This window comes from Silurus aristotelis (assembly GCF_946808225.1).
Source record: "Silurus aristotelis genome assembly, chromosome: 6".
Classification (NCBI taxonomy): domain Eukaryota; kingdom Metazoa; phylum Chordata; class Actinopteri; order Siluriformes; family Siluridae; genus Silurus; species Silurus aristotelis.
In genome coordinates this window covers 34283122-34305043 of record NC_139579.1, presented here as the reverse complement: position 1 = coordinate 34305043, position 21922 = coordinate 34283122, and the positions used below count along the sequence as shown (strand labels likewise).

At 41.8% G+C, this 21922-nt stretch overlaps 1 protein-coding gene and 1 long non-coding RNA gene across 2 annotated transcripts in view; both read left to right on the top strand.

Annotated features, from left to right (window-relative positions):
* LOC310728256 (uncharacterized protein) overlaps nt 1–21022 on the top strand; it is a 23019-nt gene extending 1997 nt beyond the window's left edge. Inside the window, exons 2-8 of the mRNA XM_083545465.1 lie at nt 1327–1491; nt 1934–2074; nt 11591–11840; nt 13743–13852; nt 16240–16407; nt 20297–20440; nt 20855–21022. Of these exons, the coding sequence (XP_083401591.1) occupies nt 1327–1491; nt 1934–2074; nt 11591–11840; nt 13743–13852; nt 16240–16407; nt 20297–20440; nt 20855–20929 (1053 nt within the window). The 3' untranslated portion in view covers nt 20930–21022. The remainder of the gene's footprint in view (nt 1–1326; nt 1492–1933; nt 2075–11590; nt 11841–13742; nt 13853–16239; nt 16408–20296; nt 20441–20854) is intronic.
* Nucleotides 12072–13275, top strand: LOC310727955. Its single transcript, XR_014534129.1, has 3 exons — nt 12072–12226; nt 12257–12526; nt 12630–13275. It is a non-coding gene; the product is annotated as an uncharacterized lncRNA (long non-coding RNA).
* Nucleotides 21023–21922: the final 900 nt, after the last annotated feature.

The window sequence follows — 21922 nt, the reverse complement described above, 5'->3', positions numbered from 1 at the left end:
AGTTCATCTTTCTTTCTCTGGTTCTTCACTCAGTTCAAGATCTTCTCACTCTCACTACTGATGGCTAGTAGAAGTTCAGGAGTGCAGAACTCCCATTATTTAGAGCTCCTTAGAGAGTGGGTGTGGACTGTGCTCTCAGTCTGACCTGAGGAACGTCTGGAAGCTCAACACAATGAGTAGCATTGTAGTTTTCCTTGCAACTGTGAAATACTTCATTGGCTGTGATGTAACTTTGTATGAAAGAAGAAGCCGAATGTTGCAGATCTGCAGCAGGATGTCTGAAGCACATGTTGCTCAACTCTCTAATGAAAGTGGAGTGATGAAAGATGATGAAAGGAAACGTGATTAATGGAGGTATAAAGGTGTGCTAATGTATTTAAATAGATATCTGATCTGCATTAGCGTTTGTGTATGGAGAGAGATGATGAAATATCAGAGTGAGATCTGATTATAATGTGTACTCAGTCCGAGGTGCAGATCAGATTTCTGCTTTTTTTTATCTCACTTTCAAACCTCCACAGGAACACTGAAACTCACTGTTTAATTAAGGTGGAGACATCAGCATGCGGTGACACAAGAGTGTACCAACACACACACACACACACACACACACACACACACACACACACACACACACACCAGTTGTTTTCATTGTTACATGATGTTCATGGTGATGTAACTGTACAGTTTCGCTCTCAATCACACCATCAAGTTCATTACAGTTACAGCCTCAATGTTTTATCTTTTCTATATATTCATTTATTTGTTTGTTTGTTTGTTTAATGATCACTTATTGAGTTTTTCTAACTTTTAACAGAACTTTTTCTAACAGAACTTTTATTTCTACTCATTTCTACACATAAACATTGAACATTTCTTAAGTTCAAAATTAATATAAAAAGGTTGTAATAACATTTTAATATTGACAGATTTTAATCCGAATGAATGTTTTATGACTGATTTTATTTTATCTGTTCAGAAATGAGGTCACTTTTCTACAAGATTCCACGAAAAAAAAAAGAAATTAGTTTTCTTTATATTTTTATTTAAAAGAAAAAAACATTTCTATAAAATAAACATATAATCATAATAAATACCTTGCAAATGTTTTTAATGTTGTAGTAATAAAAAAGTCCCTCAAAAATCAATTTTAAAATAAATATAAAAAAAAAAATCTCCCAAATTCAGGAGTAAAAACCAGATTAAAACTGGAGTAGTGTGAATGTTTCCTTCAGCTGTGTGTTTGGATCGTGGACTTTGAATCCCTTTTTGAGTGCTGTAGAATGTTTAGCGTGATGGGTGAGGTGTGTGTGGGTCTCTGTGCAGATCTTTGGAGGTCTGACATGGTGTCTGGTTGCTTCTACTCGAGTGGATCCTGCGAACCCTCAGGGCTGGGTGATGTTTGTCTCCATCTTCTGCTTTGTCTTCACCACACTGTATTTCATCATTTACCTTGCTGGAGGAAACCAGAGCAGTGTGTGGCCTGGCCTGGTAATTACACACACACACACACACACACACACACACACACATCGTTATGTAATTATATCATTAAAGTCGTTTACACCTCAGCTGGAGCTGATTGGGCGGGAGGTTGGTCTTAACTTTCACACATTTATTATATTTTATTCAGCAGTCACTAATCTAATCACTAACAATCACACAGTATCATTCTTTCAGAAATTTCTGTTCTTATGATTAATAAAACTGTAATTCATTAGTCAATGAAAGTGTATTTTCTCAGCAGAAATAATATCAGTTACAGTGATTATGATTAGAATATTATAATTCTTATTATAAAGAAAACATGTCTAATGTAAAATGTTCTATCTTTGATGAATTGAAATAAAGTCTGTTTTTTTGAAGCAGGTAAAATAAAGCTGCTGTTTCTATGGCAGCTGATAAATCATGATGTTTCCGTGTCTTTCTGCAGGACGTCGCGTATCATTTCATCGCAGTTCTTTTCTATCTGAGTTCATCAGTATCTCTGGCCTACGTCACGCTCTACTACAAGAACAGTTTAAATCAAGGATTTGATGTACTGAAGTTGTATCAGGAGAACATCTCTGCTGTGGTGAGAAACACACTGACCTCAGAACAGATTCGTCTTTATTTCCAAATATTGTGTTTTAATTGGACCTCACTGCAGAAATACACAACACAGCAAATACACACATCTAATCTATTGTCTATTATTACCCTCTGTGTGTGTGTGTGTGTGTGTGTGTGTGTGTGTGTGTGTGTGTGTGTTTAGGTGATGTCATTTGTAGCCACGCTTCTCTACTTCCTCCATGCCATCTTCTCTGTGCTCCGGTGGAAATCCTCCTGAAAAGCAGCATTTAAAAAAAATATAAATAAAAAAAAAAACAACCATCATCACCTCAAAGACATAAGATTACACAAAACTACACAAAATTACTTAAAACTAAACCCAAACCACAAAAAGATTCAAACCAGTCCCGTTGTAAAAGAGTTAAGTGTCCAGTAGGGGGAAGCAGGGAGCATTAACACAGATGAGGTTTGTGCTGATGTTGTGAAGGTTGAAAGACCAGATCACCGAATCGCCCTTCTATAAATAAACAGTAATACAGGAAGAGCTCGAGGTAGATTTCTCTCATACCTTTGTTCGTTTTACAGAATCTATTCTTTTACTGTTCCATTTGTTCATTTTTTCAAACATTTAAAGACCAGCATGAGACACAAACACACACACACACACACACACACACACACACACACACACACACACACATTATTATTATTCCTGTTTGTTCTTGAGTTGTTTGATTTTGTGTGTATCCTGAACTGTTCTGATCTTAGAGTTGCCGCTGATTCTCCATCAATAAACTAGTTTTATACACAGATCTGATGCAGTGTTAGAGAGAGTACATTTCCCTGTACACACACACACACACACACACACACACACACACACACACACACACACACACACACACACACACACACAGCCACACCCTCTTTAAAAGTATGTTTGGGGTTTTTTCTTTCACAGTAGTAACTGTGTTAAAGCCTAAATAAATACAATAATCAAATTTTCCACAGAAACGTGAAGCAGCTGAGGAGCAGATCATATCAGAGTTTCTGTCAAATTTTATTCACCATAACATTTTGTATGATTTTATTATCAGCTTTTTTCTTTTCACACAAATATTATATTCAATAATTACAAATAAACTGTTTAACAAATTACACGGTCTGCTGTATACAACACACACACACACACACACACACACATACACACACACATACCCTGGGTTTGAGAGGCAGATGGGAGGGGGGGTAATGTGTAATGCCGGATCGACTGGGTCCTTCAGCACAGGATAAATATTGTTTTTCTTCTGAGGGAATTGTTCACCTGATTCATTTATTTGATCTCATATTAACAGTCGACTCAAGTACAGTTTAAAGAGTACAAATGACCTTCTTATGAATTTTTCATAACCTTCGAGCAGTAACTCTTTATCTGAAGCAGTTAAGAAACTGCAAGCTCACTGATTATTGTACCACACTGACCAGCCAATCACAGTGATCCAAGTGAAGTTTATTTCTATTGCACTTTTTACAAAAGACGTTGTCTTAAAGCAGCTTTACAGAATTTTAAGATTTTAGGTGAACGGTGTGTGTTTATCCCTGATGATCACCATGGAGACTGTGGTGAAGGAAAAACTCCCTTAGATGTTATGAGGAAGAAACCTTGAGAGGAACCAGACTCAAAAGCAGAACCTCATCCTCATTTGGGTGACATCAAGAGTGTGATTATAGTCTTTAAACACTACAGAACACTGGAGAGTGAGAACTAACATGAGCACTGGAGTGTGTGATTATGACTGATGATCTTTCTACAGTATTTTACAGTCATTTATAAAACCAGGAGCTACTGAGCTCAACTTCTAAAATGATCACAGATCCAACACCAGCTTCTCCATGCCAGAGCTTTTAAACACTCCAGGAGGTCCAATGTCAAACTCCACATGAAGTGGGATCCAATTGGCACTGGTACGTCTCTAGATGTTTCTGGATGTTCTACTTCTTTAAAGGTTAATAATCTTCATGAGGTGGGAGGTGACTGGAGCTGGAGGAACCTCAGGAAGCCTCGGGATGGGGAGAGAAAGAGAAGCAGTGGAGAGGAATTAGCGTAGCTGCTGTTCATGATATTACCAGCACAAGTTGATAATGTGATGTGATCAGATGTTCTGGAGCACAAGGTTATGATGTGATGTGTGTTATGTGTAGAACTCGCTAAAAACATACGTCTTTAATCTACACTTAAACTGGGAGAGTGTGTCTGAACCCCGAACACTGTCAGGAAGAATATTCCAGAGTTTAGGAGCTAAATGTGAAAATGCTCTACCACCTTTAGTGGACTTTGCTATTCTACTACTAGAAGTCCAGAGTTTTGAGATCTCAGGGAGCGTGAGGGATTGTAGTGTGTTAGCAGACTGGAGATACATGGAGATAAACCATTTAGTGTTTTGTAGGTAAGTAGCAGTAGTTTGTAGTGGATTTGAACCTTAACAGGAAGCCAGTGTAGGGATGAGAAGATTTGGGTTATATGGTGATATTTTCTGCACCTTGTAAAAACTCTGACTGCTGCATTCTGGACTAACTGAAGCTTGTTTATTAATGATGCAGGACATCCACCTAGTAATGCATTACAGTAGTCTATTCTGGAGGTCATGAAGCAGTTTCTGTGCTATGATGGGGCCTAAAACCTGACTGAAACTCTTCAAAGATATTGTTCTCCTGCAAGTGGTTACATAACTGGGCAGCGACAATCTTTTCTAAAATCTTAGACATAAATGGGAGATTTGAAATTGGTCTGTAATTCGATAGCGTGTTTGGATCCAGATTAGGTTTTTTAATGAGAGGCTTAATAACTGCTAACTTGAGGGATTTAGGGACATGACCTAAAGATAGTGAGGAGTTAATAATATTGAGAAGAGGCTAACCAGCTGTATATAACACTTCCTTTAGTAGTTTAGTTGGAATGGGATCTAACTGACATGTTGCTTTGATAATAGCATCATACAGCTCTTCCTGTCCTGTACATGTAAAACAGTGTAGATGTGGAGTTGTAGGTGAGATTGTGTCAGGAGATGATCTCAGATGTTGAACTGCCACAATTGTTTTTCTAATACTATAATTTTTTTCAGTGAAGAAATTCATAAAGTCGTCACTACTAAACTGTGATGGAACACATTTTTTAGATCCCTGATTTGTTGTTAATTTGGCGACTGTACTGAAAAGGAACCTGGGGTTGTTTTTGTTATTTTCTATGATTTTGCTCAGGTGTTTAGCTCTAGCAGCTTTTAGCGCCTGTCTGTAGCTCAGCATACTGTCTTTATACGCAATTCTAAATACCTCCAGTTTAGTTTTCCTCCATTTTCTCTCCGGATTACGTGTTGTTCTCTTGAGGGCATGCGTATGACTATTATACCAAGGTGCAGGTGCTTGTTCTCGAACCTTTTAGATATTAAATATTGTAGAGTCTGGCGCGTGTCATTTAGATTTCATGTCCAAGTCATTCCTTTTAACCTTTGACATCTACAGTTGAAACCAGATATTTACATACACTTCAGAAAAAACACAATTTCTTTACTTTCATACATCAAAGTTAACTTGTTCTGTTTTAAATCAATAAATATTAACATATTTTTTGCATTTGTTAAATGTCAGAATCGAGCGAGGGAGAATTTTTATGTATTTTTATTATCACTTTCATCAAAATCAGAAGTACATACACTAAGTTTATCGTGCCTTTAAACAAAAAAAAAAACTCCAGATGATTCCATTCTGAGCTTAAGAAGCCTCTGATAGGTTCCATTTGAGTTCATTTGTGGCACACCTGTGGATGCATATAAAGGCACACCTCAAACACAGAGAAAAGAATTGTTGACCTCCACAAGTATGGCTCATCCTTAGGTGCAATTTCAAGATGCCTGAAGGTCCCACGTTCATCCATTCAGACAATAATATGCAAGTATAAAAAACATGGGAATGTACAACCATCATACCGCTCAGGAAGGAGACGGAGTCCCAGAGAGGAAGGTTTTTTTTTTGTGAAATGTGCAAATCAACCCCAGGACAACAGCAAAAGATCTTGTGAAGATGCTGGCTGAAACTGGTAAGACAGTGTCATTATCCACAGTAAAATATATACTGTACCGCCATGAGCTGAAAGTTTACTCTGGGAGGAGAAAGCCATTACTTCAAAACCCCATAAAAAAGACAGACTACAGTTTGCAACTGCACATGAGGGAAAAATCTTAATTTCTGGAGACATGTCCTGTGGTCTGACGAAACAAAAATTGAACTGTTCTGCCATAATGATAAACGTTATATTTGGAGGATAAAGGGCGAAGCTTCGAAGCCTCAGAACACCATGCCAACTGTCAAGTATGGGGTGGTAGTATAATGTTGTGGGGCTTTTACACTTTACAAAATAGATGGCATCATGAGAAAAGAAAATTATGTGGATATATTAAAGCAACATCTGAAGACATTTGGGTCTTCCAAATAAACAATGACCCTGAGCATACCTACAAATTAGTTACAAAGTGGCTTAAGGACAACAAAGTCAAGGTATTGCAGTGGCCATCACAAAGCCCTGATCTCAATCCCATAGAAAATTTGTGGGCGGGACTGAAAAGGTGAGTGCGAGCAAGAAGGCCTACAAACCTGACCCAGTTACAGCAGTTCTGTCAAGAGGAGTGGGCCAGCAAACTATTGTAAAAAGCTTGTGGAAGGATACCCAAAACGTTTGGCCCAAGTGAAACAGTTTCGGGGCAATTCAAGCAAATACTAAGGAAGTGTATGTATACTTCTGACTTTGATGATAGTGATAATAAAAATAGATAAAAATTCTCCCTCGCTCGATTCTGACATTTAACAAATGCAAATTTTTTTTTATATTTATTTATTTAAAACAGAAAAAGTTTACTATGATTTAATGTATGACCGACTGTTTAGTCAGTCTCTATCCGTTGTTAGCAATAATTTTATCTGTGAGAAGTGCAAGCTAGTTTGCTCTTTGACGGAGAAGATCTTAGCATTAGAGGAGCGCGCCCAGAGTCTAGAGAGAAGTAGTGAGTGCGAGAGCAGTCCAGGTTCTGCAGGGAAAAGTCTGGATGCCCTAGGTGAAGTTAATATTCCCCCGACTCCGGCATTAGAGCCCTCGCAGCGGGGCGAATGGGTGACGACTCGGTGGCATACTCGCAAAGCCAAAGCTAACGCTAAGGCTCGCCCACGGGAGCACCATTCCTCTCCGCTTCACGTGTCTAACAGGTTTGCTCTCCTGGGTGAAGCACCTGCTGAGAAACCTGAAAGAGCTCTGGTTTTAGAATATTCCATTCTGAGGCACGTAAAATTAGCGAGACCTTTAGGGGCACCAGCAGCACAGGTTATGTGTATACCGGGAGCCGGGGCGCCGGACATAGAAGGTCAGCTTAGATTCTTAGGAAAGCACCGGTTCTCTAAGATAGTTTTTTACACAGGAGCCAATGATATACGCCTTCGACAGTCAGAGGTTACTAAGAGTAATATTATAGAGGTGTGTAAATTAGCGACGGCAATGTCCGATGCTGTAATATGCTCTGGCCCCATCCCAATGCGACGTGGCGATGTAGCCTACAGCAGGTTATGGTCGCTGACCCGCTGGATGTCCGAGTGGTGCTCCAAAAACAAGGTGGGCTTCATTAATAATTGGAGCATTTTTGAGGGCAAGGCTGGCCTGTTAGGGCGGGACGGTATCCATCCCACCCGGGAAGGTGCTGCTCTCATTTCTTGTAGTATAGGTAATAGTCTCAGAACAGCACTAGTTAACAAGTGACTGTCTAGAGCCAAGGCCAGGGAGCAGACAGACAGGCTAAACCGACCGTCTGCTAGCTGCACAGAGTCGTCACTCAGGATCCACCATATTGAGACTGTGTCTGTCCCCCGAGCAAAACCAAAATATAGGAATTATCAGAAAGTCTGTTTTAGTAACCTGATTAACATTAAATTAAATAGGACTGAACGCACAGCAGCACCTCTGATCTAAAGATAGGATTGTTGAATATTAGATCTCTCACGCCAAAAGCGCTTACTATAAACGAAATTATTACCGACCAGGAGTTTAAAATAATGTGTTTAACAGAAACGTGGATTAAACCGAATGAATACTTAGCATTAAATGAAGCGAGTCCTCCTGGGTATAGTTACATACACCAACCCCGTCTAAATGGCAGAGGAGGCGGAGTCACAGCTATTTATAATAATAATCTAAGCATCACACAAAAGACTAAACAAAAATGTAAAACATTTGGAGTTCTTTACACCAACATAAAATATTCAGTGTCTGAAAGCAGGTCCAGTCAGTTAATTCCACTAATTATTATTTATAGACTCTGATTTTCTGATAGAATTTGCAGATTTCATCACAAATTTAGCTCCTTTTTTACACAAAGCATTAATTATTGGTGATTTTAATATTGATTTTGATAATCAGGAAGACTCCTTAAGAGCAGCAGTTGTGTCCATTCTGGATTCAGTAGAATTAATCAGAATGTTATAGGACCCACTCATAGTGGAGACACACTCAATTTGTTGTTAACATTTGGATTAAAAATAAAAAACGTAGTCATAATTCCTAAGTCAAAGCTCCCCTTAAGACCAAAATGATCAGGGAGAAAAAATGATCACAGTGGTATAATGATCATACGCGCACCTTAAAACAGACCACTCGAAAATTAGAACGTAAATGGTGTCAAACAAAATGAACAGTATTTTAAATAGCATGGAAGGAGAATCTCCTGAGTTCTAGAAAATCTCTTAGTGCTGCTAGATCAGCATATTTCTCCACCCTCATAGAAAATAACAAGCAGAATCCTAGATTTTTATTCTGTACTGCAGCAAAATGAACAGGGAATAAAAGCACTGCACTCACATGCACACCATCAATAGGTAGTAATGATTTCATGAACCTTTTTAATAATAAAATTGAAAACATCAGGCAAAAAATCCAGACGGTTAATATAAATCCAAATTATTTTACAAGTAACCCTGTAGACAGCAGTGTCATTATAACAGACCATCAATTACAAAGTTTTACTCCTATTCAAGAGAACGACTTCATTTCATTAATTTCCTCATCAAAATCATCAACCTGCATCTCGATCCCTCGCCTACAAGTTTCTTTAAACAGATCATTCCAGAGGGAATTGAACCTGTTTTAAAATAATAAACTCTTCCATTAGCACTGGTTTTGTACCAAAATCCTTCAAACTGGCAGTTATCCACCCCCTAATTAAGAAACCTGACCTTGACCCATGTCAGCTGTCCAACTACAGACCAATATCAAATTGGTCATTCCTATGCTGATGACACAGCTGTATATTTCAGCAAAGCCAGATGAGAGAGATCAGCTTAACAATGTTGAGGAGTGTGTAAAGGACATTAGACAGTGGATGCTTAATAACTTTCTTCTGCTCAACTCAGATAAGACGGAAGTACTTTTTTTTACAAAGTCGTCATAAAATTATCTTCTCTTTATTTTCTCATTTTATATACCTGAATATAACATTGTATTAACAAAGTTATACCTTAAATACTGGTATGTTAAATGTGAGCTGGTATGTAATGTACCGAAGGCCCGGTGAGTCGGACGCTTAGAACAGCCCAGCAGCGACTCTTCGAGAAACCTTTTGAGATCTTCCAGCAAGCTTTATCTTCAACTCAGTCAGTCAGCCAGGTCAAGTCAACTCGCTCGCTCGAGGTAAGGGCCCGAGGGGAGGATCAGACATTTGGAACTGTTTGAAAACGACTCTCCCTTCCTCCAAGATCTTCCGGCAAGCTTCACTTTTCAAGAACAACAACAGCTCTGATCTTCAGGAGAACCTGGAAGAACATCTGACTTCATTCTAACTGACTCTTCAAAGATCTCTTTGTCGCATCCGGACTCTTGTGCAACAAGCCAATGCAAGTAATCATTTTACCAACCAATTTAGATGCGTATTTAAATGTGAGCCCCTTTATTGAATCTTAAGGTGAATTTAAATTTCTGTGACGATTTCTCAGTTAGGGTGTGATATAATTTTGAAGCTTAAGCTTGCCTTTCCTTTCTTTCTCTCCTTTCTTCTTTTCCTTTCTCTTCCTGCTTTTCCTAACTTTAACTTTTGTTTATTTTTACTTTCATTCTTGTTTTCTTTACTTCTTTTGGTTTGCTTGTGTAGTTTTATGTTGTGTTTGTCTCATTTATTAAACGCCATAATTTTTCATAAGTGATTGTCTCTGACCGCCGCTCAAATTTTAAGATTCCAGCAACATTTGATCTGAACTACATGCTCTATCAATTGTATGGTATAAAGTAAAGGGGGGTTGCGTCTTTCCCAGCCGGGGAGACACCTCTTTTATAGAATTAATAAAGATCATACTGTCTGTTCCCCGGACGAACAGACCAAATAAGTGTAACGTTAAATCCATTACCATCAATTTCAACTTAACTTAAATATTTAGGAGTAACTATAACCAGTTATAATTACTTATGCATATTTCCTTTCTTTGCGAGCTAAATTTGCTACATATAATCTTGGAGAATTCGGGCAAACTGTTATTCAAACTATATACTCATTTTATCTTTGTCAATGGTTTTTCCCTCTTCTCTCCCATTCGCTACAATATCGATATCAGTGACGTCTGCTCCCTGGGATATTATTAAGTCTAGTGTGTGGTTAAAACAATGAGTTGGTCTGGTGACGTTTTGTTTAACCCCAAAAGAGTTTAATAAGTCGACAAATGATAATCCTAGAGCATCGTTTACATCATCTACATGAATATTAAAATCTTCTACAAGCAGCACTTTATCAAAATTGATCAAGAGGTCTGAGAGAAAACAAGCAAACTCTTGAAGAAAATCAGCGTAGGGTCCTGGGGGTCTGTACACGGTGACCAGAGCGAGTTTTCTATGCATTTTTGAAAGTACAATTTTAAGGACGAGCACTTCAAATGATTTAAAGCTGAATCCTAATCTCTGACTAACATTAAGAGAGGCACTATAAATGGTTGCTCCATAAGATTATTTCTGGATCTTGTGTATTTAATTCTTGGTTTTACTACATGAGGAATAAATACGGTTTCTATAAACTGGGCTGTGTGCTCACTTGTAATTATTTGGTCTGTTGTATGCGTGTTCTCATAGTTGAAGATTTCCTGATGTCTTACCAGTCAGATGGTGTAAAGTATCCTAGAGATGTTATCTGATAGCACTGCTGCTCCAACTCTGCTGGGGTGCAGGCCATCAGGGCAGAAGAACCTAGGACGCTCCCAGAAACAGTTCCAGTTATTAATAAAGAGAAGTTTGTGCTCTCGACACCATGACTGTAACCATTCATTTAGTGCAAGGAGTCCACAAAACTTCTCAATCCTTCGCTGGTAAGTGGGAAGAGGTCCTGACACAATGATCCTCTTTTTGGGGGCGATGTGCTGCGTCGGTCTCCACCAGGATCCTGAAATCCCTCTTTAAGATCTCCATTTGCCTCAGCCGGGTGTCATTTGTTCTGGCATCCAGAACAACAGCTTCAAAGTTCTCATTTAGAATCGCAGGAACCTGCACGGTGACATTGAGAACACGAGCACCAGGAAAACAGCGAGTGTGCACCTTACCATTGGCGCCGGTAGCGCGGACATGCCAGACGATGGAATCTCCGAGAATCACAGTATCTCGTTCTCGGTTCTCGGTCGAGATCTTGAAATCCGGTGGTGGCAGGGGAGACGTCCTCGACCGGGGCTTGGTTCGCGGCTTCCGCTGCTGCAGCATCCAGGGTCAGTGGTGCACCGGTGCCAAAGTGAACGATACCTGGGCGGGCCGCGTTGTAGGTGCGCTGGGCCTGGGCAGAGAAACACGCGGAGTTGTAGGTGCGCTGGGCCTGGGCAGGGAAACATGCCGGAGTTGAGGTGCTGGGAGCGTTAGGTTCCACCCAGGAATTTACCTGGGAAGAGTGAGCGTCCGCCCAGGATGTTTCCAGCACTGCTTTCCGCTCTCGCAGCTGGGCATGCTTTACATGCAGCTTTACATGTTTCTCCAAAGCCTCCATCTCCAACTCCACCGTTTGCAACTCGAACGAGTCCTCACCTGTGCTCAAAGGCAGACACACAACCAACGTGTTTATAATAGCGAATAGAGTTCAGATAAAGTGTAAGAGTTATGATAAAGTGTAAGGCAATGAATGTAGTCAACACTGGTGATATTCGAGTTAACGAGTTACAGACACAAGTCAGGAAGACAAAAAACAATTCAGGATTATTTAAGGAGGAAAAAGGAAAGATAAATAGTAAAGTTTAGTTTGAAAACGCCAACAGAAATACAAACACGGAACTCGCGGCAAACAAGTCAAACACAAGAAGCTACGTCACCGGAATTGTTTTAAAGAACCATAACTACCAGAACATCCACACCATAGTGAGTAGATCCTGGATGTGGAGTTTGATCTCAGATGTGGTTAGTGATGAATGAAGAATAGACCTATGGAAAGTGAGTTGTAACTGAAGGTAAGTTTCCTGGTGTTCTTGTGAAATGTCCTAGTTTATTTTATTTTCCATACATACAGTGCATATGTTTTTTTCTATCCAATCAGATTTCAGCTGTCACATCACATGTTGCTGGGGTCAAAGGAATCTACCTGCCATAAGGCCAGCAGAAATGAACAGCGTGAGCTCTTGGTACCTTCAGATCCATGTTGCTTGAAGGCTGTGGCTTTAACTAATCAAATTGTGAGGTGGTGACACATAACAGGTGTACAATAACATCAGCAGTTTCACTTCTTCTGATTGGATGGTCAGAGAGCATCACTAGTCAGAGCTCACTAACCGCAAACTTCTCAATCATTAATATATTCATATTTTTTTAATCTTAATCTAAAAAAACTTAAATCTCAAATATATTCAGATGTTTTTTTCATTCCACAACAACAGATAGAGAAGAAGAAACTGATTTGCCACAGATAAACTTTCAAGGACTTTTACAAGACGGACTTTACAGTAAAAGCTGGACATGGTGAGAAAAGGTCACCAAAACAGTTCAAAACAGTTGTTAAATGTTTGCATGAACTGTTTATATTTTTGTGTTTTCTTTCCTTTAGAATTTGCACAAAACCACACAATTTGCCTTCATTTTAAATCCCCAGGAAAACCCAGGAATTGTGATCATTGTGTGTGTTGGTTTAGTGATGATGTTCATTGTGACTGGATGAAATCCTGTGTGTGATGCAGCTCTGATCTACTGCACTTAATGATGGGATAAGGAGGTGGACTGGTTCAGGTAGAACATCACTGAAGATACGGTAAAGAAAAATGCAAGACATGATACTGATCAATACTTTCTTTTGTCTAGTAACACCATGTGAGCCTTTTGAAAGGGAGGGAGAGGGAGAGAGAGAAAGAGAGAGAGAGAGAGATGGAGAGAGAGGGGGTGGGAGAGAAAGGGAGGGGGGAAGAACGAGGGAGGGAGGGGGGGGAGGGAGGTCGTATTAAAAATTTTGACCTTGTCGGCCTTCCGTAATCACACACACACACACACACACACACACACACACACACACACACACACACACACACACACACACACAGAGTAGTGCCCGGAGGGAAGTAGTGTGTGCACGGACCGGTATTTCAGGTGCAGGTGCAGGTGCAGGTGCAGGGCTTCACTCTGAGACACTTCTTCTGTCCCCGTTACTCCGAGACTCCTTAAGAGCGCGAGCGAAGGCACATGGCAGCGGCGACAGCGACAGCGATGGCCAACCTGCCGAGTGGGCTAGGAATCTGCACCACTGCCCCCGAGATCTTCTACCTGCCTGAACTGGTGAGAAGAAACCTAGCGTGGGGCTTCTTTTCCTCCTACTCCCTCTGTTCTTTTTTCTTCTTTCCTCTCCTTTATCTTCTACTTTTTCCTCCTATTCTCCTTTTTTTTCTTCTTTTGCTTCTATTCAGTAGAATAGAATCGAATTTATCCTGAACATCTCCTGTGTCTGGAATTCTGGTGACTCTACGGCTCTCAGGCTTTAATGTTCACATGTTCTCGGATGATCATGACTTTAAATGACCTTTTATTAGGAAATATGGGTCACAGAGATGAAAGTGTGTGTGTGTGTGTGTGTGTGTGTGTGTGTGTGTGTGTGTGTGTGTGTGTGTGTGTGTGTGTAACATTAGTGCTCTCAGGGAGAGCTGGTCAGTTGCGCATGGTTACTCAGCGCACCTCACACTGGGTTAATGAGAACACACACACACACACACACACACACACACACACACACACACACACACACACACACACACACACTAATATTTTGTTGAATGAACACACATAGTGTCGCACTCTGATCCACACACAGGGTTGTGTAGAAGTAAACTCCATGTGACATAATCAGGTTTGAGTTCAGGGTTAAACAAGTCCTTTAGTGTCCCCCAGTGTCCCTCACTGTCCCACAGCGTCCCCCAGTGTCCCTCACTGTCCCTCAGCGTCCCCCAGTGTCCCTTAGTCTCACATGTGTCTCAGTTGTGCTGATAGAGTAAAGCTTTGGGAAGTTGAGTGAGGACAGTGGTGTTTATCCAGGTAGAATGTGTGTTGGAAGTAGTGGAGGTGGTGTAGGTGTTGGAGATGTTGGATGTGGTGTAGGTGGTGGAGATGTTGGAGGTGGTGGAGGTGGTGGAGGTGTTATAGGTGGTGTAGGTGTTGGAGATGTTAAATGTGGTGTAGGTGTTGGAGATGTTAAAGGTGGTGTAGGTGTTGGAGATGTTGGAGGTGGTGAATGTGTTAGAGCTGTTGGAGGTGGTGTAGGTTTTGGAGATGTTGGATGTGGTGTAGGTGCTGCAGATGTTGGAGCTGGTGTAGGTGGTGGAGATGTTGTAGGTGTTGGAGATGTTGGAGATGGTGTAGGTGGTGAAGATTTTGGAGGTGGTGTAGGTGTTGGAGATGTTGGAGGTGGTGAAGGTGTTGGAGATGTTGGAGGTGGTGAAGGTGTTAGAGCTGTTGGAGGTGGTGTAGGTGTTGGAGATGTTGGATGTGGTGTAGGTGTTGGAGATGTTGGAGGTGGTGAAGGTGTTGGAGATGTTGGAGGTGGTGAAGGTGTTAGAGCTGTTGGAGGTGGTGTAGGTGTTGGAGATGTTGGATGTGGTGTAGGTGTTGGAGATGTTGGAGGTGGTGAAGGTGTTGGAGATGTTGGAGGTGGTGAAGGTGTTAGAGCTGTTGGAGGTGGTGTAGGTGTTGGAGATGTTGGATGTGGTGTAGGTGGTGGAATTTAGCGCTGGGAATTTTGCTGCATCAGCTTACCGAACAGAAAAAAACATGATCCTGCTGTTTTTGTGGTTTTGTTTTGTGTTGTGGAGTTTAAGCTCAGGGCCGTGGATCAGTATCACACCAACTGACCTGAAAGGTGAGAGAGAGAGCAGGAGGAAGAGAGAATGAGGGACTGACCGGTTGAGAAAGACAGGGTGGTAGAGAATAGGGGGGTAGGTGGGGGACATGGGGGATAGAGGGGGGTAGACGGGGGACTCTGGGGTAGAAATGTTCACCAGTTTAATCGTAGTTATAAATCAATGCGGGACTGTTACCATGACAACAAGTGTAAATATGTGTTCAGGTTACTATATTCCCTTTATGGTGCAGTTAAAAGTTAAATTATTAATACTGCTTGTGTGTGTGTGTGTGTGTGTGTGTGTGTGTGTGTGTGTGTGTGTGTGTGTGTGTGTGTGTGTGGTTACTGTTATCTGATCCTGATGTGTTTACACTCTTCTGTTCTGGTGTCACACCTCTGAGCTCCAGCATTTAGTAAACTCAGAACCTCACAGGAGACGGAACCCTGCACAGCGAGTTCCTGGCCTTCAGCAGGATGAGAACCTGCAATGAACAGTTCAATAATAAAGACCACGAGTGGTTTTCTGTCTAATAGAACAATTTAGCAACCACAAAACCCTTAGATATTCTGATGAACCCTTGAAGAATGAGGGATTTTTGGAGAAATTGGAAGCATTTGAGGAGGATAAGAAAAAAAAAGACTTAAAAATATTGTTGACTTTTGAGAGAAGATTCCATTCAGAAGTCTTTGTAAATAGAGAACCATTTTTTCCAACAGTGTACCAGGAGGCTGAATGACAAACTTCTGACATGGTCTACACATATACCAAGTTGTGTGTGTTTGTGTGTGTGTGTGTGTGTGTGTGTGGGTGTGGGTGTGGGTGTTTGTGTTGCAGATATTTGGTGGCTTGGTTTGGATCCTGGTGGCCTCAACTCATGTAGAACCAGAGAATCCTCAGGGCTGGGTGATGTTCGTCTCTGTCTTTTGTTTTGTTATGACCTTCCTGTGGCTCATCATTTTTGTTTCTGGAGCTCACAAGAACAAAGGAGGCTTTGCTACTGCGGTGAGCAACACACACACACACACACACACACACACACACACACACACACACACACACACACTTCAGCTTTAATTGAGATGTTTTTTTAAATCATGTGAGGAACATTAAGATGTTGGACTTTTAGGAACCGTAACTGATCACCAAATTAAATACATTAGGAACCACTGGACATTTATCGTTGTTTTTTTGCATCACCATTATGAAATGTTTCCATGAGGAAAGTTCCTGGTGTTCAGAGTTTGGTTCTGCAGATGCTTCAGTGAATGTTTTAAACTCCACATCACAATATTACACTCACCTGTGTGTAGTTCTCAGGTTCCTCTCGAGTAGACACAACACAGGCTTTTCCTGTGAAAGCTAAACACAGTGAGGGATCAAAGTTCAGTGATTTGAGATGAAGATGTTTCTCCTCTAATTGACTTTTTAAATGGACTTTAAAGTGACAATTGTATTAATAAAAAAGTACATTTAGTGAAAATCATCTGTTCTTTGGTGAGCAGGATCACTGTACTGTACTGTAACTCTTCTTCTTCTAGTCTATTTAACACTGAATGACATTCCACCATGTCTGTGTGTGTGTGTGTGTGTGTGTGTGTGTGTGTGTGTGTGTGTGTGTGTGTGTGTGTATTTACAGCCATAACATATATATATTTAAATATGAGATAATGTGGTTACATGAACCTGTGGGTATGTGATCTCTCTTGTGATGAATGTGTGTAATCTGGTCATGTGACTGCAGTGTTGTTGATTTTCTGTGTGTGTGTGTGTGTGTGTGTGTGTGTTCATGTGTAATCAAGACAAGCTCATGCCTTTATTACTGTCTCAATTATCTCCATAAAAAAAACAAAAAAAGTGTCTAGAATAAACATTTTTCATTTAGTGTTTGTTAACATTTACCACTGTCACCTCTCACTGCCTCTCTCTGCCTCTCACTGTCCTCTCCCTGCCTCTCCCTGCCTCTCTCTGTCCTCTCACTGCCTCTCTCTGTCCTCTCCCTGCCTCTCTCTGCCTCTCACTGTCCTCTCCCTGCCTCTCCCTGCCTCTCACTGTCCTCTCACTGCCTCTCTCTGTCCTCTCCCTGCCTCTCTCTGCCTCTCACTGTCCTCTCCCTGCCTCTCTCTGTCCTCTCACTGCCTCTCTCTGTCCTCTCCCTGCCTCTCCCTGCCTCTCTCTGTCCTCTCACTGCCTCTCTCTGCCTCTCTCTGTCCTCTCCCTGCCTCTCCCTGCCTCTCTCTGTCCTCTCACTGCCTCTCTCTGTCCTCTCCCTGCCTCTCTCAGTCCTCTCCCTGCCTCTCTCAGTCCTCTCACTGCCTCTCTCTGCCTCTCACTGTCCTCTCCCTGCCTCTCTCTGTCCTCTCCCTGCCTCTCTCAGTCCTCTCCCTGCCTCTCTCAGTCCTCTCACTGCCTCTCTCTGCCTCTCACTGTCCTCTCCCTGCCTCTCTCTGTCCTCTCACTGCCTCTCTCTGCCTCTCTCTGTCCTCTCCCTGCCTCTCTCAGTCCTCTCACTGCCTCTCTCTGCCTCTCTCTGTCCTCTCCCTGCCTCTCTCTGTCCTCTCACTGCCTCTCTCTGCCTCTCTCTGTCCTCTCCCTGCCTCTCTCAGTCCTCTCACTGCCTCTCTCTGCCTCTCTCTGTCCTCTCCCTGTCCTCTCACTGCCTCTCTCTGTCCTCTCCCTGCCTCTCTCAGTCCTCTCACTGCCTCTCTCTGCCCTCTCCCTGCCTCTCTCAGTCCTCTCACTGCCTCTCTCTGTCCTCTCACTGCCTCTCTCTGCCTCTCTCTGTCCTCTCCCTGCCTCTCCCTGCCTCTCTCTGTCCTCTCACTGCCTCTCTCTGTCCTCTCCCTGCCTCTCTCAGTCCTCTCCCTGCCTCTCTCAGTCCTCTCACTGCCTCTCTCTGCCTCTCTCTGTCCTCTCCCTGCCTCTCTCTGTCCTCTCACTGCCTCTCTCTGCCTCTCTCTGCCCTCTCCCTGCCTCTCTCAGTCCTCTCACTGCCTCTCTCTGTCCTCTCACTGCCTCTCTCTGCCTCTCTCTGTCCTCTCCCTGCCTCTCTCTGTCCTCTCACTGCCTCTCTCTGCCTCTCTCTGTCCTCTCCCTGCCTCTCTCTGTCCTCTCACTGCCTCTCTCTGCCTCTCTCTGTCCTCTCCCTGCCTCTCTCTGTCCTCTCACTGCCTCTCTCTGCCTCTCTCTGTCCTCTCCCTGCCTCTCTCAGTCCTCTCCCTGCCTCTCTCTGTCCTCTCACTGCCTCTCTCTGTCCTCTCCCTGCCTCTCTCAGTCCTCTCACTGCCTCTCTCTGCCTTCCTCTGTCCTTTCCCTGCCTCTCTCAGTCCTCTCACTGCCTCTCTCTGTCCTCTCACTGCCTCTCTCTGCCTCTCTCTGTCCTCTCCCTGCCTCTCTCTGTCTCTCTCTGCCTCTCTTAGTCCTCTCACTGCCTCTCTCTGCCTCTCTCTGTCCTCTCCCTGCCTCTCTCAGTCCTCTCACTGCCTCTCTCTGTCCTCTCACTGCCTCTCTCTGTCCTCTCCCTGCCTCTCTCAGTCCTCTCACTGCCTCTCTCTGTCCTCTCACTGCCTCTCTCAGTCCTCTCCCTGCCTCTCTCAGTCCTCTCACTGCCTCTCTCTGTCCTCTCACTGCCTCTCTCAGTCCTCTCACTGCCTCTCTCTGTCCTCTCTCTGCCTCTCTCTGTCCTCTCTCTGCCTCTCCTTGCCTCTCTCTGTCCTCTCTCAGTCCTCTCACTGCCTCTCTCTGCCTCTCTCTGTCCTCTCCCTGCCTCTCTCAGTCCTCTCACTGCCTCTTTCTGTCCTCTCCCTGACTCTGAGTCCTTTCCCTGACTCTCTCAGTCCTCTCACTGCCTCTCTCTGTCCTCTCACTGCCTCTCTCTGTCCTCTCACTGCCTCTCTCTGTCCTCTCACTGCCTCTCTGTGTTCAATTCAATTTAATTAAATTCATGTTTATTTGTATTGAGTTTTTAATAATGAAAATCGTCTCAGAGCAGCTTTACACAGATAATGTGGAGATAAAAATGAAGATGTTCTTTATAAGTGTAAGTTTGTCCCTGATGAACAAGTCGGTGGAGACTGTGGTGAAGGAAAAACTCCCTGAGATGCAGAAGGAAGAAACCTTGAGAGGAACCAGACTCAAGAGGGAACCTCATCCTCATCTGGGTGCCACCGAATGTCCATTTATTACAGATAAACAATGTTGAGGTGCAGTGATGGAGATCAGAGCAAACTGTAGTCCTGAGTCAGTGTAGCAGACTGTTGATATTAACTACAGTCCAAATCCATCCTCAAAGCTCCAGATCTGCTCCTTTACCTCACAAACACCTACTGACTAAACACTCCACTAAATAAATAAGTGTTCAGCCTCGACTTGAACACTGAGACTGTGTCTGAGTCCCGAACACTGATTGGAAGGTTGTTCCATAACTGTGGGGTTTATAAGAGAAACATCTGCCCCCTGCTGTAGACTCCATTATTTGAGGTACCACAAATAGCCTGCACCTTTTGATCTAAGTAGGCGTGGAGGATCATCCTGGTACAGAAGTTCACTCAGATACTGCGGCGTGAGGGCGTTAAGTGCTTTATACGTCAGTAGTAGTATTTTATAATCAGTGTGAGATGTAATTGGGAGCAGTGTAGATGATTAAAACAGGGCTGATGTGATCTCATATTTTCTAGATCTAGTGAGGACTCTTGCTGCTGCATTCTGAACTAACTGAAGTTTATTTCTGCACTTACTCCAACACCCAGACAGTAAAGCGTTACAGTAGTCTAATCTAGATGTTACAAAAACATCTACTAGTTTTTCTGCATCCTGTAACGACATCATATTTCTAATTTTAGCAATATTTCTAAGGTGAAAGAAGGAGATCCTGTGTGTGTGTTTGATTTTGTAGGACGTAGTGTATCACTTGCTGGCAGCTTTGTTCTATCTCAGCGCTTCAGTTCCTCTCGCCACTGTCACACTCGACATGAAGAACAGCACCACGGTCTCTCTAGTGGACAGATTCAGATATTACCAGATCGATATTGCAGCAGTGGTGAGGACACACACACACACACACACACACACACACACACACACACACACACACACACACACACACACACACACACACTTAGACAGGATTGTGTATTTGTGTTAACTGAATACAGATTTAAAAATTTTTACATTTGACATTAAAATTTACAAAGAGACAAAACTCTGATCAGGGGCCAATAACAGTCATTTAGCACTTTAACCAGCGCCGTCTCTGTGCTATGATGAAAATTATATCCTGTTTAAATAATCCAAACAAATTATCAAAAATCAAACTGATAATAAAATACAACACATTAATCATGTTTCATTTATTACTCAAAAATGCATTTAATAAATTCACAAAGCAAAAGTGAAATAAAATGCGCTCTGTGTGTGTGTGTGTGTGTGTGTGTGTGTGTGTGTGTTTTTTTAGGTTTTTTCCTACATCACCACATTGTTTTACTTCGTTCACTGCATCCTGTCTGCCTTCAGATGGAAATCTTTCTGAATAAATGATAGAATATGAGAAGATCCATCACTGCATCACTGCCCACATCTGATCATTTCAGTAAAATTTTCTAAAAAGATTCTAATCACAGATATTTTATTACAATAATAATAATAATAATAATAATAATAATAATAATAATAATAATAATAATAATAATAATAATATTGTTTTTATGTGAACTGATCATTTATGTAACCAAATAAAACTCTGAAATGTTTTTTATAAGTCAATAGACACACAGGTACAAACTAATTCTCTGTTTTTTGAAATCATTTTTGTATATTTTTTTGACATTTTAATAAAGGTTGTGTGTTTGTGTGTGTGTGTCTGTGTGTGTAGATGATGCGTTATAACTGAAATGTATTTAAACTAGTTTTATGTGGAGCTGTAGTTTCGAGGGATCTGATAAAGTTCATTCAGACCACCACCTTGTTGTTATATTACACTGATTTTGTAGCTCATTAATCTACACTCAGTTCCCTATAATGACAAAGTGAAAACAGAATTCTAGAAAAGTCTATAAATGTGAAAAAGGAAAAACTCTAATATCACATGAACATAAGTATTCAAATGCTTTGCATCAACACTTGAAAATGAGTTCAGGTGCCTCCCAGTTCTCCTAATTGTTGCTGAGATGTTTCTCCACCTTGACTGGAGTCTAGCTGTGGAAAAGTTTACTGATTGGACATGATTGGAAAAGACACACACCTCTCTATAGAAGGCATCACAACTGATAATGCAGATTAGATCAAAAACAAAAAAAGGTTTGATGAAAGCACAGATCTGGAGACAGCTACAAAAACATTCTGCTGCACTGGAGATTCCCAAGAGCACAATGGCCTCCGTATTTCTCAAATGGAAGCAGTGTAGCACATCCAGGACTCTTCTAAGAGCTAGTCTCCCAGCCAATATGAACTAGGAGAAAAGAGCCATAGTAAGACAGGTGACCAAGAACCTGATGGGGACTCTGAATGAGCTCTGGAGATCCTG